Source organism: Dryas octopetala, chromosome 3 (genome assembly GCF_963921425.1).
Source record: "Dryas octopetala chromosome 3, drDryOcto1.1, whole genome shotgun sequence".
Classification (NCBI taxonomy): domain Eukaryota; kingdom Viridiplantae; phylum Streptophyta; class Magnoliopsida; order Rosales; family Rosaceae; genus Dryas; species Dryas octopetala.
Window position 1 is genome coordinate 27,581,004 of NC_141368.1, and position 22,051 is coordinate 27,603,054.

Sequence of the window (22,051 nt, forward strand, 5' to 3'; positions counted from 1 at the left end):
TAATATTACCCATCTCACATGACCCCAACTAAGGCCTCATATCAAATCATTGCATGTATGGAAACTTTCACATTGCATGACCTGAAATAACATCTGATTGGATGTCAATTACAAATAAAACTTAAGAGTACAAGCATTTGGACCAAGTTCAAACAAAAATGGAACAATTGTTGGATATAAGAGCAAAATCTAATACTTTCAATTTCTTCACCCTAGAAAACAAGCTCATGAGGCTTCATGCCTTGCTTGAGAGAAAACCTTGCTGCCAAATATGTCTTCAAATCTGAAACTCCCTCAATGGCTTTAATCAATGGCGTATCAACAGATTTCTGGTCATCTTTTTTCTCTTGTGGGAGTACATTTTTCTCCTTCAATTTGAAGAAGGAATCAAAGGTTAGAAGAAAAAATCAGATGACCTGAAGAATATCATAAATGATACACACTCAAACTACAGAAAATATCCAAAACTAACCTCCTTCTCTGCTTCAAAGAACTCTCCTTCTCCCTTCTTTTTCTTCTTCTGAACCTCCTTTGCAAAGTACTTGTCATCAAACTTATCCACGTTAACCCCAGAGATGTCCACCTTGGTTGAAGTTCCAATAACATAAGATTGGTTCACACGTCTTAGAGGAACACCATTAAGCTTGAATGGTCCTGAGAAGAAATAACCACAGTGAAAAAAAACCTTGAAATAACTGTGACATCTAAGGCATGTACAGCATATAAAAAACAAGAATGCTCATCAAAACTACTAATCACATTCTCTGAAATGCACAACAACCAAATGGCTCTCTTGAACTTATTTTCAAGCACACTAACAAAAAATAATCACTTTAATCACACAATTTAAACTATGACCTTGTGTACATGCAATAAATGACCATCACTTCAAGAAATTACAACAGATACATTATACAAGCATGTTTTTCTTAGTGTTATATTTGTGAGAGCATTTGTACTAAATAGTATGAATCCAGTGTTAAAAAAGCCTCTCTCTCTTTCTCTCTACCTCTGAAATTCCACTTTTATGCTATGCTTCAATTTTAAAAGGAATAAGCAACAATTCCATATATTTTAGACCCTAGAGTCTTGGGCAAGAGAAAGGATATCAACCCAGGTTAATTCAGAGAAAGTTAAATAGAAGAATGCTGCTATATTATTAATTTGGATTCATTTTTGCTCACCATGATGGTGGGACATGTGCCACCCATCCATGATGGTGGTAAAGCTGACCACCACCTTTTTGTGGTGAGCAAAAATGGACTCTAATTAATTTATCATATTCCCAATCTGGGAATAGTTAATTATTAGTTATCTATAGAACTAATAAATTTATCAGACTGATTTGATAAGAAAACAAAGGAAAAGATGAATGAGCAAAAATAACATGCAAGTCAAAAACATAAACTCAATTAAGGAAAAACAAAAACTTACCAGTAACCAAAAGCAAGCCAGATGAAAGCTGCTTCAAAAACACAACCCTCTTCCCCTTGAACCTCCCAGCAAGAATGATCAGTACAGTACCGGGAGTAATGCTAGCCCTAAATAATACAAAGAAAAGAAAATACCAGAAGATTACTAAAAATAACAAAACTCCTTAACAACAGATACACACAAATAATCCCTAAAATAGAAAATTAAACATTCCATCTCACAATTTATATTTGTTTGATTCCGAAAATAACAAAGAGGTCCAAATTCTACTCTATATTGTAATTCTAAAATAGAACCAATGAAAAACGATAATATCCTCAAATACCTGAAGAAAAAGAATTTTCATATTAAAAAGTTTTAACAATTTTCCAAAATCCCAACCAAGGGAATAGTCTTTTCACTTTCTCTGCAAACATGAGCATTGATAAAAATATACAAAATCAACGTTTATATCTCAACATTTTCCACTTCTACCACCAACAGAAAGACCCACAAGACACCTAACAACGAGACAGAAAAAACACATACAGATAACAAATTTCGGACCTCATTCCTTCTATTACTGATTTTTCAGCATTTTCTCGGCTAAATATTAAACAGAATAGATAGCTAAACAAAATACCCATTTACATTCACAAATCTATGAAGTTTTAGAATTCCAAAATAAGTACATACAAACACGCATACCTCAGCATCCAATCATTCCTACAGTGCTACACTACGCAAACAAACACACATGCAGAATTACAATTCAAATCATTTCCCACATTTTCTCATAAAAAAAAAAAAGCAAACCAGACCCAATCATTCACAGCAAGAGAAGCTCATTCATACACATACATAAATACAAAAAAAAAATAAAAATCCATACAGAAAGAGAACAGAGAGAGGGACCTGAGCTTTGTTGGCTTGGGCTTGCGCTTGTTGATAAGCGGCTTCTTGACATCGTCAGCGGGGTAAAATTTGGGGGCCTTCTCAGCAGGGACGTCAGCCGCAGGCTTCTTATCGTGGCGAGGAAAAGCGCCGCCGTTTTTGGCCTTGATAGCCCAAAGCCCTCGCTTGTGGTACATCTTGGACCTCGAGTACTTCCCAACCCCTCGAATCAGATCTGGGTTTCGGGTCACCTTTGGGGTCCTCTGCTTCGGCGCCATCGCGATTGCTCTGTAAACACTCTCTTACTCACTCACTACTCTCCGTCTCCAAATGCCCACCCACAAAACCCTAGATAAACTGCTATGTATATATATGTAGAGGACTCGGATTCTTTCTGCGTTTAAAGAATTTTTGACCATCCATCTAATCCAACGGTGTGGTTTACTCCACGTCAGCACATGTATCTTAATTAAACTCACCGTTTTGTAATAACGGTAGCTCCCCTAACTCCTCTCGCACCTCATTCAGTCACTCCTTCATCCGACAATAACACCGTTGCTCTCAAAATTCTCAATAATTAAATCAAGCCCAAATTATATTGTTGGTCTCTACCACTCAAGTCTCGTATAGTTTCTTAGTAGTTGTAATTCAGTAACACATTCTTAATTTTGTCAATTTTTTTAATAAAAATATAGTACGTGAAGTACATGAGTGATTATATTTTAGGCTTTAAGTAATTTAACTTTATTATCTTTATCTATAATACCTTAAATTGTGTACGACACATGTTATTTGTGATGACCAAATTAACGAAATTAAGGACAATGACCATTTTTTTTTTGGTAAAATGAAGGCCTTACATCCCAAACAACACAAAACTAGCCAGGAATCACCCTAGAACTGGCAAGACCAGGTCTAACGGCCTCAAAACAAATTACAACATAAAGGGGAGTGGTGAACCAAAAAACCAAGACTTCAGTCTTTACCAAAGCAGCCAGCCCATCAACGACTGACATATGCTCTCGGAAAAACATGCCTAACCACCACAGTCCAATGCCAACCAATAACTTCCTTATAGCCTCCAATACATGACATTTTCCGAAATTAGCCTAAAAACTAGCAAGTCATCTATCATGAGAATCCCTAATCACCCCGCCAGCACACATGATACCAGGATCCCTCTTGAAGCTTCCATCAACCCTCTAGGGGAAGCATCCACTTCACAAGACCAGGGGATTGAGGAGTGATGCAGAAGCATAGGGGATAATCAAGATTACCCAAGCCACAAGTTATCTTAAATCTTATTTCCAAAATAATCGACGAATATCTTTTCCATTAATTGTGATTTCTTACCTAATTAGTATTTAATGTAATATTTCATATTATATTTTCTTTATTGTTTTCCTTTGACTGCAAGAAACCTTAGACTATTTAGGCGCCGTTTGAGCTGTGGATGACCCAAAATGGATGACAATTCTCAATCATCCACAACAGTTTTGGTGTTTGGTAAAAACATGAAAAAGTGTCTTGGCTCATAATTCTCAACTCCCTACAGCAAAAATAAAAGCAGGTTTGTATATACTTTTGAAAGCTGCATTGAATCACAGTAACAATGAAAATTTTATTTTACCCGTAATACCTTCATTGATTTTTGAAAATCACATCTTATCCCTATTTTATTCGATCAATATCATATAACTATTTAAACATCTAGATTTTTTTTTTGTTTATTTTAAATTAAAAAATATGTCAATTGTTAATTATATTTAATAGGCTTTATTACACTTTACCCACCTGAACTTTGAGCTCAATCTCACTTCGAGCTCAATCTCACTTCACCACCTAAATAAAAATTGTGTCAATTTACCACCTGAATTAAAAATTTGTTGCAATGTACCACCTATGGTTTATTTTGTCTAAATTTTTATTAAAAATAAGAGTGTTTTGGTCTTTTTAAGTCAGTTTTTGTTGTGTTAAAGCAAATAAAGTGTAAAAAAATCATTTTTTCTAACAATAGGAACTTGAACAGAAGCAAAACACTCTTATTTTTAACAAAAGTTTAAACAAAATGATCCAAAGGTGGTACATTGCAATAAATTTTTAATTCAGGTGATAAATTGACACAATTTTTTTAAGTGGTGAAGTGAGATTGAGCCCAAAGTGTAGGTGGGTAAAATGTAATAAAGCCTATTTAATATTGTGAACATTAATTATAATATTTTATTTGTACGATTAAAATTATAATATACCCAAAAAATAATAGGCATACTTATTTAATAATGTTGTTTTTTGAAAAATTAATGCTAATACAAATTTGTAGCCAAAAATTTCAAAAACATGTAAAAAAAACATTTTATTTTTACCAAACAAATAAGTAAAAGGCATTTTCAGCATCATGTCCATTTTAGTAATTATAAATAGCCACAACAGTTTTACATTACAATTTACCTAACACCTTCATACTGCTTTTTGTACTCACAGCACTTTTGAAAACATAGTTTACCAAACACTCAACTGTTTTACTTCATAACTGACTTTACTTCACAACAGTTTTTTCTTACAGCAATCTCAAACTAAGCCTTAAGCAAAGATTTGTGATGGTCATGTTTAGTTTTTTATGATTAATAGAATAATACAGTAACTATTTTAGCCACAGGCAAGAGTGTCTTATCCTTTACTCCAGTGTCGAGTTCTCTTTGAGTTGGTGGCTATGTTCGAAATCTGATCCCCATAATTTGTATCAGAGCATGTTGGTGTCTGTTCGAACAGTGAACTCCATGACTGACAACATGCGTGGTTGGGGGGGTTTTCGTATGGAGGCTTGTAACAACTCTAATGATGACATGAAAGAGATTAAAATGATGATCCAACAACTTACGGATAGTATCGCTTGCATCGAAGCTTGACGCTAGGGTGGTAAGAGTTTTGACGGGGAGGGAGGCATTAGCCTCTATCATCAACGTATCACTTCCATCAAAACTCTAGACCAAGACGGTGAGGGTTTCAACGGGGAGGGAGAAATTGACCCTTTTCATCACCTCGCTTCATCATATGAGCAGGTTGAAGAAGGACATGAAGACTAACCATTCAATAATGACTTGGCTAGGTATTTTGAAAACGAAGGTATAAATGAGTTTAATAATTCTAGTGGATCATGTTTTTCATCAGATTTATTAAATTTAGATTTGCCTCTGAAATTTGATTGTTGTGCACAAAGTGTGTGTGAGAATTGTTATGATAACTTTCAGGCAGAAAAAACTGAGAAGAAGAATTAATCGGATGATAAATTTCACTCAATTGATTTTCTTGGGATCAATATTTTTAGTTTGTAGACACTAAAGCAATTGGTTGATATTGTCAAACGTGTTGAAAGGAATTTTGGATGTCAAGATTTATTGACAAAAAGAAATTTGTCAATTCAAGCAATAACAAATATTCCAAATGTTTGTTTATTTGGAAAGGAAGACTTCAATCGATCGCAAGCCAAATCGAGAATGACTTTATTACAATGGAAGATTGTGCTGAGATTCTCTCTAATCAATGGCTCGAATTCAAGGACGAATTATTTCCAACTAGGAAAGTCTGATGGAGGAGCATAGGGGATAATCAAGATTAACCAAGCCACAAATTATCTCAAATCTTATTTCCAAAATAATCGGCGAATATCTTTTCCATTAATTGTGATTTCTTACCTAATTAGTATTTAATGTAATATTTCATAGGGAGACTTAGAGTTCAGTCCATTTTATTAGTCTTTCTTAGACTAAAATCGTTAGTGATTTAGGGTTTTTAATCAAGTCCTTTTATTTTTCTTCTTTGACAGTTTTATGTTAGATTTTAACTTCGGAATTTTGAGCTCCGTCCAAAATCCTGGAGTTAAAACCTAATATGCAGTCTCTATAAAGCTCACTCTACACCCTAGGAAAGGAAATACCCTTCAAATCGGGGAAGGACTTTATTATGAATTAAAATGATTTTCTTATAAATTAAAATGATTTTATTATGAATTAAAAAAAATTTCTTATAAATTAAAAAGATTTTCTTATAAATTTTAAAATACTTCCGGTTTCCATAAAAAAAATGTTTTTTTAAAGAAACTAAGCCTAATTATCTTTATTTCATATTATATTTAATTTCTTTATTGTTTTCTTTTGACTGCAAGGAACATTAGGCTATTTAAGCCAAGATTTGTGATGGTCTTGTTTTGTTTTTTATGATTAATAGAATAATACATCAGTTATTTTAGTCGCAAGCAGGAGTACCTTATCCTTTACTCTTGTGTTTCAAGTTCTCTTTGAGTTGGTGGCTATGTTCGAAAATGATCCTCATCAAGGAGCATAACTCACCAAGACCTTATTAGCCTTATACCATTTAACAACAAACTTCGAAATAATTATGACGCAAGAAAGGCATTCTAAACCCTGTGCTAAAAATAATTCTACATCGCCAAATCCAGATATGCCATAAGCACAAGAGACTATAACTTCAAATTGCATCTAAAAACCAATCCTCAAAACTACAAACAAGAGAGTCAAAGAACTCTTGGCAATAGTTGTTGATTGAAACAAATTTGATGAAATTAAATACGTAACCTTAAATTGCAGTTGCTATAAAGCTATAACACTAGACCTATTTTTGTAGTAGCATTGCCATATGAACACCCCATTCTCCTCCAATTACACACTCCTCTCTTTTATTTAGTGAATTATAATTTTAGCTCAAACTTAAATGATCATAAGGACAACTCACCCTAACCCAACCATTTTAAGTCTTGACCTCGCCTCGACCCTGACCCCACCACTGCTACCATGGACTGCCAGCAACAATGGAGGCATGTGATGGGTTAGAGGGTTATTGGGTTTTAGGTTTTTTTTTTCCTTGTGGAATGGCGATATTTTAAAATTTTTAGGGCCGTGTAGTGAAAAATTGAATAAACTAAAAAGAAAAAGAGGCGTGAGGTGAGAAAAGGGTATGTAGTGAGAGAAATATGAATGTTCATATAATAGCCCTCTTTTGCATTGACAAAATTAGCAAAATTAAAACTATAGGAATCTAAGTCTTTTTTTTTTTTTTTGGGTAATTTTGTGAAATAATCCATTTTAATGCTTGAATTACTTTTTTAACTATCAGCTCCAAAATTAATATTTTTTTACTTTTTAAATACTTTTAGAACCAAATACCCTTTTAAGTCGGCTAAGTTCGTCCTCAACTCGACCATATGAGGACGAACCGGCGATAATATGTTAACAAAAAAAATTCGACTTTTATAAAATGGGTGTAAGAGGACAATGAAGCTTCATTCAAATTTCAGATCTGAAACAAATAAATTTCAGATTTGGAACTTTGAACATCTTCCTCAGTCACCTTCTATCCAAGGAATTAAATTTCGCTGAAAATTTCGTTTTTTTAGGGTGTCGAAATCGAAACACATGTTTAATAATTTTTCGGGAAAATTTCGCCGAAATTTTCGAAATTTCGCCGAAATTTATCGAAATTTATCGAAATTTACCGAAATTTACCGAAATTTATCGAAATTTATCGAAATTTACCGAAATTTTTCGAAATTTTCGAAATTTTCATATTTTTCATTTTCTCCAACTTCAAAAATTCACCAAAAATAGCTCGAGACTCCAAATAATTCACCGAAAAATTCTATGAACTCGTATTGATGACTACTAATTTCCTATAACCTCAAAATAGTCAAATTGCTTTCAAAAAAATTATGAAAAATCCTACTCTTATAATTTAATTCTGAAAAAAATAATAATCGTCAAATTCTTGAATTTTTCATTTTCTAAAATTCATTTCCACACAACTAAGCTCTAAAACCACAACCAAAGGTCTAAGTTAGTTAAAATAAATTTAAAGAAATTTCTAATTTCTTTAAACAAAACTTAAAACAAATTTGAAAATTTTGAGTAACAAAATTACCATAAGCCAAAATTTGGGTTGTTACACTTAGTGAAGACAAAGCTTGGCTAAGTAAGAGACATGGGAAAAAAGGAAGGAAAGAAAAAAAATAAAAAAAAGACTGAAGAGAGAGGCACGGGGAAAAAAAGGTAAGGAAATAAAAAAAAAAGAAAAAAAAAGGGGGGGGGGGGTTTGGGGCCTTTGGGCAATTGGAAAGAAGAAAAAAAGGTTTGAGATTTCTTTTAGTTATTTTAAACCTTAAACTTTAATACATTTCTATATAAAAAAATAATTAAAAGTATCCTAAAGGGCTTAAAACTTAAGATCCTAAAAAATATAGAGTATATAGGGTTTAATGTATAGATTATAGAGTATTAGGGTATATAGAATATATAGAGTATTAGGGTTTAGATTTTAGTGTATAATTAAATTATACAGTATAAATTAAGAATATACTAATTTTGTTTATTCATTATACTAATTTTATTTAACAGTATTTGTTCCAGCGCGCATTATATTCACCTTATATTACATGAAACCTACTATATAATTTGATTTCTTCAATGTTTTTTATCAATTAAGTAGATAATATGTTAAATAAACATATGGTAAAGTTTCATTCAAAATTTCCGTATTTTGATAGTAATTTCCGTCATTTCCATCTAATTTCTGTCGAAATTTAAAAATTTTCGAAATTTTCGTCGAAATTTCCATCGAAATTTCCTCGAAACTCGAAATTTTATTCCTTGCTTATATCAACGTACCCCACAAAATCAACAGGTAAATCTTATCATCCAGGCTGGTGTGTCGTTCCAAACCATTGGATTATTTGGATGATTCAGATTTTATAGAATGTAGAGAACAGCACAATTACAAATGGCAGAGGATCAAGACCCCAACTAGATAATGTGATGATGAAATTGAAGCCTCCTCAGTTGCATTCCCACTCTCTCTCTCTCAGTCTCACTCTGCTCTAAAACCCCGTTCACTCCCAATTAACCCAAAAGAAATGGCTACAATCTCCTCCCTATTGTCACCACCCAATCTCCTTCACCACCCCACAAAACCTACCAAAACCGCACCAAAACTGTCCTTCCAAATCCTCAAACCAACCCCATTTCATGGCCTTCACAAACTCACTTCTTCTTATCTGATTCTGACCCCCAGAGAATACTCACAGAGACTCTATGCTGTTGCCGAAGAAGTCTCTGCCGACCCAGCTTCTAAGGCGGCGAGGAGACTTTACATTGGTAACATTCCCAGGACTGTGGATAATGCTGAGCTTACCAAAATTATTGAAGAACACGGTGCTGTAGAGAAGGCTGAGGTATTTGGTTATCCCCATCTTCTTTCTATCTCTTTTTGTGTTTTTTCAAGCATTTTTATTTCATTTTTTCTGTTTTAAATTGTTGGGTTATTGAAGATTTGAGAGCTCAGCTTGATAAGTATTTGGTACTTGGTAGCCACTACTTTTTTTGTTTGTGCTAATACTGGTATTGAATTTGCTGATGAAACGCTTTCCTGATATTGTTAATTTTGTTGATGAGACGATTTGGTGATCTTCTTTAATTATCTTTGTCATTGATAGTCAAACAATTTACTATTTTCATGCTTAAGCATACTATAATTATACTATATTTCAGATTAATGAGGATTTTCTAGTAACAGAATTAGCTTTAACAAGAAAATATTGGCTGAAGTATATTAAATGCTTAAAGTGCAAGGTGTCTATATATTTTTTCCCCTCCAACAAATAGAATGCTTTTCCAATTTGAGTTGGCCTAATTATAAAAAAAAAAAAGAGATGACTTTATTTCCTTCCTTTTGGTCATAGGTGATGTTTGATAAGTACTCTGGAAGAAGTCGCCGATTTGCATTTGTTACGATGAAGACTGTTGAAGATGCAAATGCTGTAGTTGAGAAACTGAATGGAACTGTAAGTATTGTATTGCCAAGCTTCATAGGTTTATATGGATTAAGAACACTATTAAAGACGGATTAATCACATCTAGTATATTTCCTCCGTGCTCGATTAGCACTTTTTCATTTTCTTTAGTGTGATTTGTTATTTTCCAAACACTGATTAGTTCCATCTGCTCATCTGCTTGTTAATGCAGGAGATTGGAGGGCGAGAGATCAAAGTAAACATAACCAAGAAACCCTTGCTACAAGCGGATTTATCACTTATCCAGGCTGAAGAGTCACAATTCATTGACAGCCCCCACAAAGTTTATATTGGAAATCTTGCCAAGACAGTGACTACAGATACACTCAAAAATCTTTTCTCTGAGAAGGGAAAAGTTCTTAGTGCAAAGGTTTCCCGGGTTCCAGGGACCTCAAAGTCTACTGGATTTGGGTTTGTTTCTTTCTCCTCAGAGGAGGATGTAGAAGTTGCCATCTCATCATTCAACAATACTGTAAGTTTCTTGCTGCTGTTTTATGAATCTAACTATGCATGCGTATATATGGATGTTATCTTTGATGTACTTGAGCCCATTTGTTCCTATTCTTTCTTCTATGTGTACTTATGGCAGTTTCATGTACTTCTTGACTATAGAACATATGACAGGCAACATTAACCATTGTTGAAAACGTTATTGCAAATCATGGCTATACTCTATATTTGCATTTATACAGGATACGTATATATCCTTTTTATCTAACTTAATTTCATTGTTTAGTGTTCTTAGGTTCACAAATGTTCCTCACTCCTGTGTTTTCACATATTTCAAAGGCATCATTTTTGTTCCCTTGTTTTTCTTCATTGAACTAATGACATTAAATAAAAATTGCAATAGCCCAAAATGTAGAATTACTTGTCAATTATTGAATTTGCATGTGCATGGAATTTCATTTCTAGTTTCTCCTGTTGTCTACATAATTTCCTTGGCTAATTCTTGTATAGCAATATCCCATCTGATCCTCCATAATGTATGCTTTCGTTGTGATTTCTGTCCTGCTTATTTTCACAATTTACTCATAATGTATGGTGTCTATGTTTTCATTGGGATGGATGCTTAGAAAAATTGTATTCATTGGGATGGATTATGCTTTCCTCTTGAATTTCATGGAAATCATCATTCCTTTGTTGTACATAATTGAAACTGTTTTGAGCATTTGTTTGCATAGCAGTTGGATTTGTTGCTATCTATTGCTTATTGTTCATTGCAGTTATTCGAAGGCCAACAAATTCGCGTAAACAAGGCATAGAAAAGCTGGCAGAACTCTTGGGTTTTGTAGAGTTTGTATCTATGTATCAGAACTTAGGAGAGGCAATTTATATGTGGAACACAAATCGAAGTCTATTTTTCTAGTTTCATATGGTTCTGATCTTAATGAATTTGTCATGACATGAGGTTTTGCAATCATTCCTGATAGAGGCTGATTAGACTGGTAGTTATCAAAAAAGCATATGATATGGCATAATCGGTGCCTTTGATCATCGTTCTCTTCCAAGGGGGGGTTTAACAAGCTAATCCAAGTCTGGCGTGTTCAAGCTGGGTTGGTTGAAATTCTCGCGGATTTGAAGTAGACTTGAGTGTCACTCGAGTTTAAGTAATCTTGCTCAAGCTTTTTGTTGTAGATTTAGTTGAACTTGAGCTTGTTTATTGAGTTTATAACTGTGGTTATCACTTATTAGATCAATCAATAGTTTTTCAGTTGACCATTGTTGGCTTTGTAGCACCTGTAAAACTTTGTAAAATTCAGTGCATTCTGATTGTGCTTGCTGCTACTAAAATTTCTGTCCAAGATTACTTGTTTAACAAGCTTTGTCCAAGATTACATCTCTTGCCACAATACATCTATATTTTGGCTTCAATCACTCCGTTCATGTTGTATAGTGGGCTAAGAAGGGTGGGTATTGCCGTATTATCTTACTAATCGATTAGCTCTAGAGCATTCTTCTATATAGAAATTCTCTCTGCAGTATTTCCGTCAGACGGATATGTTTTATGGTTTTTTTTTTTTTTTTTCACCATTTGATCTTAAATTTGACAGGAATTAATTATTTAGGGTATAAATCAAGACCTAATCCTTGGTTTTAACGTTCATGATTTTGATTTACGGTTCCTCGTTTAGAATTTAGGCTTTGACTCTCAAGTTTTGAGTTACCGTCCAAAACTCGAGAGTTCAAACCTAAAATACAACATTGAACAGTAATTTTATACCTTAAAATATAAAACTCTATACCCTAACATGTCGAACCATGTAAAAAATATCTTAAAAAATGACAAAATGACATAGAAATAGAATTTTGTGTTCCTTCATATATAAATATATATATGTATACAAAAATGATCACTCGCTCACCATAGAGCAATAAATTCTCCGCTCACCTAACCACCCAACAATGAATTTCAATAATCGGAACCGTTCATATTTTAGAGCATCATTCAAAGATCACCTTTGTAAAAAATTAGCCAAATTGAAAACTGTTTAGCCAGTGTATTACTGTCAATATCATTTTAACTTTATGTGACGAACTGTATTTGTTTGCAAAGTTTGAAGGACCAAACAATTATTGATTTGGCTAATTTTTTACAGGGATGATCCTTGATGATAGACTTAAAAAATGGACGGTCCCGATCATTGAATTTCCCGCTCTGTGATGAGCAGGTGGTTAGGTGAGCGGGAAATTCTCCGTTCTATGATGAACGAGTGATCATTACTGTATATGTATATATATATATATATTAATAGTTGGTAAGTTCACTGGATTTTGAAAATACAAAAATCGAAAGAAAAAGATGGTAGCTGGTGTATTACACTTAATTTGAATTTGGCATTTGCTACTAATACACAACATTGTGAGAATGACACATGCAGCGTCTGCAAAGTTGGCTTGTCAAGAAATTTTTTTAATGACTGTAACACCATGTGACATACTAACATGATTTTACTAATTCATTCAAATTATAACATGTGTACAATCATTAATATTTTAAATCTTAAGAAATTGTATTCATCTTTTTTAGCTATAACAATGTGGGACGCCCAAGGTTGACTACAACATGCTTCGCTGTGAATGAAAGCGAGATTTCCTACCTTTTGGCGTGAATGCGGGTGTGCCACTATTTGGCTTGGAGTAGCCATATTAGAAAATGATCAATGAAAAAGAGAAAAATTAAATGTATTGTGCCGAACATAAAATCTAATTTATAGCAAACAATTGTATGATAAGAAAATGAATAGAAAACTTATCTAGATTCTTTTATTTTCTATGCAAAAAAAATGACTTTTTTTTTGGCCAATTGCAAAAAAAAAAGACTTTAAACATGAACAACCAAGAAAAATAAAAGAGCTTCCCTTGCGAAAAAAAAAAAGAGCAACAAAATTTGATTAAAAGCTCATAAAAGATGACACTAATATACAATGAATTATACTAAGAGAAAGTCTTAATAGAGCTACAAGACGGGGGATAAACATAAAAGGAAACCAACAACAACTACAAAGAAAGGCTTAAAGATTATGAAAACTAAATATTGAGGGATTTTGATAGCAAAAAGTTGCTAGGCTGATTTGATTTGTTGTTTTTTGGAGGGGTTTGGTGGAATTGTGTCTTGCCAAAATACTTGAATGATGTCCACCAAATGACCTCAACAGCTCAACTCCTTGCTGGGCTATTGGGTCGACGACCTTGCCATTCTCTTCTGCCGAAAATGTCTTGGCTTATGTTACATACTTCTCTTATTCCCAATCTGTCCACCAATCACTTTGTTAAGCACCCTGCACATAATGCCCAAGTCACGTGGCAAGTTCACTAAGTTTCCGGCATATTGCATATTTATTTGAGAAGTTAAAGTATTATAAGTTTATAACAATAATCCCACTCTTCCTAGTTAGTGGCTTCGGCATGACATGCATAAGCATTTTTCTTTCTTCTTTTTCGACAGGCATTGCAGACTCATGCCACCAAAGCCTTCCTCCAATCTTTTTCTTAAGATAACCAAACTTGATCGTACTTAGAAATCACTCAAAATAATATCAATATTATGGGAACACTAAATAAACACCAAACACCACTTGTAGGGCCTTTAATTCTTTCAATTTTGGGAGGTGTTAAATAGGGTACAAACACATGTTTACGGGTACACAAATTTTTTTTTTCTTTCAATGTCATAAGGAATTAAGAACATAATAATTTGAGATTTTGAGAAAAAATAAAGAAACGGATGATTGTTTGAAAATCTAGAGAAACTTGGTTAAGAAATCATTTTTCTAATCACTTTCATATTTTGCCCTTGAGGAGATGTTGATTGTGTTGAGATTCTTTCAGTAAAAGACCATATCCCATGATTTGGGAGGTTACAATATGATCTTGATATTCCTGAAATGTTTTTCTTTTTTTTGGGACAAGCGTACACTACCGAGTACGTGTTATGTTACATTGTTACCGAGAACTGAGTGGCAGCAGTCGTAATTTCTGAAACCACACGGGTCATTACCGTAAAACGCCCTCCAAAATGGCGCCAATTTTATGTTTCCCGCGCGCCCCAATGTCCTTCTTCAAATTTCTCCAAAAACCCTAACCCCTTCTTCTCCGTTCTCTCTCTCTCTCTCTCTCTCTCTCTCATAAAACGGTGTATCTGTATATTTATCAGTCTCTCTGTCCGTTATCGTAATAGTAGAAGAAGAATAAGACGAAGGAGGTTAAAGAAGAATGTTTTATTCGCAGACGTTTTTGGCTCGGAAGGGCCCGTTGGGAACGGTATGGTGCGCAGCGCATCTGCAGCACAGGCTCAAGAAATCCCATTACACCTCCACCGACATCCTCTCCACCGTTGGTCCGTACAAACTTTTCTTTGCCTTCAATAATTTTTTTATTTGGGGGGGGGGGGGGGAGGGGTCTGAAACGCTTAATCCAATGCTACTCGTGATATTTTTTGTGAAATTTTGATTCTTTTTAGCAATACTTTCGAAGTTTGCGGGAAAGTTTTTTCCTTTTCTTTTAATTGCCCAATTAATTAGTTGAATCTTCTGTTTTGCTTTTTTAAAAGAGAAATTTTTTGTGCATAAATTTCTTGTTTTAAATTACCAACAGGCTGTAACTATCTGTTTTTTTTTTATTTTTATTAAATTCTTATTTAAGATGCTAATGTAAACCTTTAACTTTTGTAGTTTATAGAAGTTTGCCAATCCATTATTTTTGTCTTATATGATATGCAATGCCATTCTATATTTTGTGTAATTGAACGCTTGTTTTAGTATACTAGTATTCTTGGTTTATATCCCCATTCACATACCCATTTCACTTTTAGATTTGTTTGGCTTCAAATCACTTGGTTACTTTTTTTAACTTCCCCCTATTCTGATTTTGTTTATCACTTTTTGGGAATAATGTGTTTATTGTGGGATCAATTGCACCATCTTTTTGGGTCATATAATTGTTGGTCTATTTCTGTGTGATTTCTCATACTCGTTTCAGTTAGAACTTTATGGTCTTGCTCTTTGGTTCTCTCTTCTTTGTGTGGGTATGTTATGTTGGTTTGCATTCTTCATCTTCATCTTATTGAAACTTAAATGTTAAAGAGTGAATTGTTAACAATTTTCATATGAATGTTTCTTTTAGAACGCATCATGTATCCGGAGGTTCCTATTGCTTTGAGAATGTCAGGCCACCTTCTATTGGGTGTTGTTCGGATATACTCGAAGAAAGTCGACTATCTTTACCATGACTGTAATGTTGTTTTGACTGGCCTAAGAAAGGCCTTTGCTTCTATAGACTTGAATTTGCCAGAGAACGCAAGGCAAGCACCCGTTCAATCTATCACGTTGCCTGACACATTTGACCTTGATGCTTTGGATTTGGATGCCGACTTGTTCGGTGAGGGGTAATATTCTCCAAAGGCCCTTTTTGTCCATCTTTCTGCTCTGTTTCTAAATAGATGTATGATGCAATGATTTTGTTTCCTCAGGGCTCATGATAATAATCTCACGAGTGAGGAGGACATCACACTACAAGGTTCTAGAAGTGAATTGTTTGGAATTTTCATCTTATGTTTCTTATTTGTCCTTTTCTCTGTTTGATGAAAGTCTTAACATATTTGTATTTTATGTCACAGATCATCAAATTCCTATTGGAACAGACCGTTATGTTGCTATAACTTTTGATGAGGTTGAACATGCTTTTTATTTTTATTTTTTAAAGGCTGTTGTTTTTATATTATTGTTTGAAGTGTGTTGCATTGTTACTGACTGAAACTTCTGTTCTTTTTAGGATATCCTCATGGATCTATCACATCCAAAAGAGGTTTTTAATTCAGATGTTGCCCCTATGGATGAGGAGTATGCTTCCTAGTGCATTTGAATGTTCTATGTTGCTTTTAAATATTTATTTGAGAAAGTAGTAAAATAATTTATTATGTTTCCATGTTTACAGCATTGTCCATACACCTCTGGGTATGGGTGCTTCTAGTCCAGGTAATCAGACAGATGAACAAATGAGGCCTAGAGATGACTTTACCCTTCCAAATTTTCAAGAAACTGAGGCTCTTGGTTCAGATGTTGCTCCAATGGATGAGGAGTATGCTTCCTAGTGCATTTGAATGTCCTATGTGTGCTTTTAAATATTTTTTTGATTCTTTGAAAAAGTAGTGTAATAATTTATTATGTTTCAATGGTTACAGCATTCTCCATAGACCTCCGGGTGGCGGTGCTCCTAGTCCAGGCAATCAGACAGATGAACAAATGAGGCCTAGTGATGACTTTACTCTTCCAAATTTTCAAGAAGCTGAGGGTCTGCGTCATTTTGGTTTTCAAGATCCTGCTCCAAGTAACCAGACAGAAAACATTGATTTGAGGAATAGTCATGACAGTTCCCCTGATAATGTTCAAGAAATAGAAGTTCTGCGAAATGCTGTCCCTGATATTAGCTCAGAAACCCTCCTTCCAGTTTCTCCCAATCACATGAATGATGTTACTGAACCTCACAGATCTGTTGACCCAGCAATGAATGAGAAAGACATTCTTTCTCCAATTATGGAGGAGAATATACCTTCTGGTGGGCCATCTCCATTGTTTCAGCCAAGTTCAGGAGCACCGACTTCTTTTGCTTCTTTGCCAGAGGGTCTACAGAATATTAATGCACCTGTTTCATTTGGTGCGTAGCATTCTTATTCATCATCTAACAGCTTCTGGGGATGTAAAATTCAATAAGGCTTAATTTGATCTGCCTTTGAATGTTTCTCTCTCCTGTTGCAGCAATTCAATCAACACCACCTGTTGAGCAGCCACGTGTTGAGCAGCCAAGAGCAAGACGAAGGAGGAGAAGGCAGTATTTTGATCAGCCCCTTGTGCTGTCTAATACGTATGGTTGCGTTTATTATTCATTTTCGGGCCAATATTTCTTCTTGTATGGGTTACTGAGATAAGGTTGTGAATTTTGTAGGTTTATGAAGACGACAATTAATGATACTAGTGCTTTATTGCGTAGAAGGAGGGATCTTCCGTCCTCTTCTTTGGGTGTTTGGAAGTTGAACAACAGTTTAAGAAAGGAACAAGTATTCCTTCAGCCTTCATTAAGTGGTGAGTGGGTATTTTTCTTCATGAGTTTTCTCTTGCTCCTTGTCTACCATTTTAATGAGTTTATTTATGAGAATCTGGGTATTCGTCTGCAGGGTTGTGTTCAGATCTTTGTAACATTTTCAACAAAGACTATATATCCACAAAATCTCATTTATTTCAGGAAGCTCTTCCAGACTCTAGGGTTACAAGATCTCCTTCTCCCACAACTGAAGCTTTCTCAGAACCTAGAGTTGCCCAATCTTCTCCTCCTCTTAGAACTGAAGTGTCCATGGAGCATAGGGTTTCACAGTCTATTCCTGCCACAGAAGCTTCCCCAGAGTATAGGGGCGCGCAATCTCCTGTTACTTTGTTCGACCAAGAAATTGAACATCTTAGACATGTTGAAGAACATGATGGGGGAAATATCTTACCTGAGTTTATACCTTCACCTAGATTCATGCCTTCTCCCAGGAGAGATGACCTTACGCCTTCCCCATCTCAAACTTTAGGGTCGTCTTCAGTTCCTCCATTGGAAACAAGCACTGGAACTCGAATTCTGCAGACACCAGATCTACCAATGTCAACTGGATTTAGTGAGTCTGATTTTGAAACACCAAGGACCATATTAGAGGAGCGACTAGGTCCAGAGAACACTGGTCTTTCAGATATTCCTGAGTTAATGAATTCTGCAGAAGCAGAAGTAAGTTATTTAGTATTTGGTCTATATATGTGCTTTTCTATAAATTATGTTTATCTTTGACATCATTTGCTTTTCATTTTACTGATTAGTGCCTTTTGTTGGAACTTTACAAGCCTTAAGTTCTTTGTGTGAGAGGCATTAATTTAAGATTGCCTTAAGGTAAGGCTCAGTGAAACATTATAGAGCTCAGCAAAAGAGAATCTAAGGCTTGTATAATTCTAACATTATATAATCAGCTCACCCTATTGAGCTCTATAGTGTTTCACTGAGTCTTGAGTGAGCTGTGTTCATTAAGTGCATGCATTGCTCTTCAAGGCTTATCTATATGTATTCACTTCACTAATAATAACTAAATCTATTGAATTTGAAACATTTACTAAAATTATATGCAATTATCATATCTACAGTACAAGTCTTCAGCTCATATATTTAGTAAAATATGAGATGGATACGTATAAAAGAAAATAAAAAAATGAAGATTAGTATGTCTCAAATATTAGTTTATTAAACTGTCTCAAACTATTGAAGACCCTTGTTCAATTTGACCTCCTTTTCCTAGTGGATTTAAAGTTCTAATGATTATGGTCCGCATGTAATTTCTTCCTCAAGTCTTTAACTACTGTTATACTGGTTGTTTTTTAGAAAATAATCTATGTAATTATTGAATTATTTTTTTTATTCCCCGATACATGATTATGTACTTTGGACCTTCCAGGCATTTTTGTTTAATATGTGATGTAATGGTTCTTAATTTTTTTTTTATCATTTTAAATAAAGTTATGAGAGGCATAGAACTTCATTTTCAAAGCATTTTCCACATGCAATAGCTGTATAAATGCATTAGTTCGTGGTTTCCCTTCTGAACCAGTTAACTATTAAGCATCTTTCTAAACTGTTGAAATGTTTCATTGTAGGATCTTTATTTTCTGGAAGCAGATAACAATACACCCACAGGTAAACCCAGAAATCTTTTATTTTCTCTGTGATTTTGGTGATTCTGTAAATTGTGTATGGTGCTTTTCTTGGCTACTTGTATGAATAATATTAAAGATTACCTTCAAATTCATGTTTTCTTACTTTTGTGTACACTATTTGGATGACATGTCGATGCTTATACCAGGATCTCAAGGGACACAAGGAGTTGATTCATTGTCTGTGAGAACCAGGTATTTCTCTTTCAATCCTTTCATTTCTTTATAAATAAAGGATTTTGTTAGTCATGGTATTTCTGTACTCTCAGTTGCTCAAAAAATTTGTGTTATTTTTTTTTTACCCATTTGATGCAGGGCTGTGGCTCAATATTTAAAAAGACAATCTCCTATGACCCCAACCTCAGAAGACCTATCTGGAGATCTCAGCTTGAACAAAATTTTAGAAGGAAAAAAAAGAAAGCTATGTGCTCGAATGTTTTTTGAAACACTGGTAATTTTTCAAGACATTTCTGTTAAGCTGTATTGTTTTGAATGCAAGTGCTTTTATTGGAAAGTAAACAAGGAGAATTATTCCAAGTTCTTTAGTGTAGCATGCACCTTGTAGGTACATCATGGATTTTTATGAGAAAATTGTTTGTATGCATTTTAGATGTAGCATGCACAATTGACCAAAATGATTGTATATGTTTTAAGTGAAGTATGCACAATTGGGAATAATTGATGTGCATAACAACCTAGTTATTGAAAAGTAATGCTTTGAGGAAAGTCTTTTCTTCTCAAAAGTCTTTTCTTAGTATAATTTCAAACAAATCTTGCTTTCCATTTTTCTTGCCTTTTCTTTTGTCCAGTTGTTTTGAGTGCCTGGAACAGGAACTTCATTTTAGTCAGTATATTGGTTTTACTATTTTTTCTGTTTCTTCCACAAGACATGTTAAGAGTCAGTTTTTGACATCTGAAACTCTTAGATGGGCACAGTGATTTAGTTTAAATTGCTATGCTATCAGCTCTGCTTTCATGTAAAAGCACTAATACTTAGCCTACATATTGTTGCCTCTTCTGATAGTTTGTGGTATCAGAATGCTTGCTATGTTGACCAATAGATGATATGGTTTTATATAGGAGCAATAATTAAAATACCAAAATTCAGAGTCAAGTTGGTAATGAGCTCTACCTATGTTGTCTTGGGCCTGTTGCCATGTGCACGTAACTATATTTTAGTGAAACATGTCACATGTCACATGAAATTAGAAACTATTAAATTCTTCAAAATATGGGTTCGTTAAATTCATTTTATCTTCAAGTTTTTCATTATATATCATTTTACCTCCACTTTTTGCTTCTGCAAATGTCATTCCGCTAATATTAGCTAGAACAATATGTGGCTTAGCAGCAGAAGTTTCTCAAGTGGATTTTACTTTTCCAAGGCTTATTAGAAAATGGTCTGTTGTGTTTCTTTCTTCTAAAATATGCAATGTATTGGATGCGAGTATTTTGTTAAATTGGTTTATTTGCTTCTTTTATACCTTGTGAACAAGCAAAACTTGTTGGTAATGAGGAGCATTTGTTGGTATATTAATTAATATGATTGTTCATTGTAAATTTCAGGTCTTGAAGAGTAATGGTCTTGTTGATGTAGAACAAGAAGTACCTTATGGTGATATTAGTTTGACATTGACTCAAACCCTTTCAAAGGCTCAAATTTAAGATGATTTGAAGCTGTTTAATGCGCTTGGTGGATTCTCAGGTATTTGGGTGAGGATCTTATTACTCCCAGTGAGCAGTGTTTTGACAAGCTTTTGTTGCAATGATGTTTATCGGTTAATAATTTTCTATATGCAGTTTGATATGCTGTCTTGCACACTTACAGATTATGTGAAACTAATTTGTCATTGTTGGTGTGTTGGGGTTACTTTTCTGATTTTTAACCACTTCGTAAAACTTGTGCATGATTGGCAAGTTTTGTCATATTATGATGTTCCACTATAAAGGTGGCTAGACTGTAATCGAGGTAAATTTGGACTAAAATGTTTGGAAGATGATTTTGAAACAGAGGATTGTGTTATCTTTTTCAGAAAGCTGATTAAAATTTCCGTCACTTCAAGTCAGTTCAAAGAATAATATGCAAGGATGAATACAAAACAAACAAATTTAGGTTAATTAATTTACTTTTCTGTAACTTTATGGTAAAGATGTGCTCCAACAGTAGACAATAGTTTCAAGAGGCTTTAATAAAATAATAAGAGTTGAGGTTTATATTTTCATTGATTTTGGATCCGGATAAATCTAACAATAGCTGATAAGAGTTGAAGTTTATATATTTATGTTTTCATGTGGACTTTATGTTATACATTCTGTGTGAATTGGAATTGGCTTCAGCCTTAAGAAATTTCTAGGCATAACTTTATTTTCTATGAATTGCAGGCATTGCCAGGTAAAGAATAAATAAGGGCATGCAGCATTGAGTTTGTACAGCAGTTGTAATGGAATTTTGACCTTATAGAGAAGCTTCCCAATGTGTAATTAGTGGAGGTTATGGTAAATTATTGCAGTCATGTTTTAGTGAATGATAGTTCCATCCATTTCACTATCTATAAATATAGTTTTTATATATATCAATTTTATACAACAAAGTTGAGTTTTTCATTGAATTTTCATAAGGCACTGGCTTGTCTAGCTTTGAATTATGAAGTTTTGCTGC

The 22,051-nt window shown here is 34.1% G+C and overlaps 3 protein-coding genes across 3 annotated transcripts; 2 read left to right on the forward strand and 1 right to left on the reverse strand.

The window, feature by feature from the left end:
* Window positions 1-56: 56 nt before the first annotated feature.
* LOC147292204 (large ribosomal subunit protein eL6-like) lies at window positions 57-2,647 on the reverse strand. The gene is made up of 4 exons (XM_086235299.1): window positions 2,329-2,647; window positions 1,435-1,541; window positions 473-654; window positions 57-368 (listed from the first exon to the last, which is right to left on the reverse strand). The coding sequence occupies exons 1-4, from the start codon at window positions 2,583-2,585 to the stop codon at window positions 213-215; spliced, it is 702 nt and encodes a 233-aa protein (XP_086091425.1). The 5' UTR covers window positions 2,586-2,647; the 3' UTR covers window positions 57-212.
* A 6,499-nt stretch (window positions 2,648-9,146) lies between these two features.
* On the forward strand, window positions 9,147-11,884 carry PSRP2 (RNA-binding (RRM/RBD/RNP motifs) family protein). The gene is made up of 4 exons (XM_086236709.1): window positions 9,147-9,544; window positions 10,052-10,153; window positions 10,335-10,634; window positions 11,389-11,884. The coding sequence occupies exons 1-4, from the start codon at window positions 9,227-9,229 to the stop codon at window positions 11,425-11,427; spliced, it is 759 nt and encodes a 252-aa protein (XP_086092835.1). The 5' UTR covers window positions 9,147-9,226; the 3' UTR covers window positions 11,428-11,884.
* Window positions 11,885-14,863: 2,979 nt separating this feature from the next.
* On the forward strand, window positions 14,864-22,051 carry SYN3 (Rad21/Rec8-like family protein). The gene is made up of 14 exons (XM_086238243.1): window positions 14,864-15,002; window positions 15,788-16,049; window positions 16,134-16,180; window positions 16,281-16,333; window positions 16,436-16,503; window positions 16,845-17,317; window positions 17,419-17,524; window positions 17,606-17,742; window positions 17,835-18,421; window positions 19,336-19,387; window positions 19,527-19,587; window positions 19,708-19,843; window positions 20,959-21,105; window positions 21,775-22,051. Exons 1-13 carry the CDS (start codon window positions 14,879-14,881, stop codon window positions 21,055-21,057), a joined length of 2,205 nt encoding a protein of 734 aa, XP_086094369.1. The 5' UTR covers window positions 14,864-14,878; the 3' UTR covers window positions 21,058-21,105; window positions 21,775-22,051.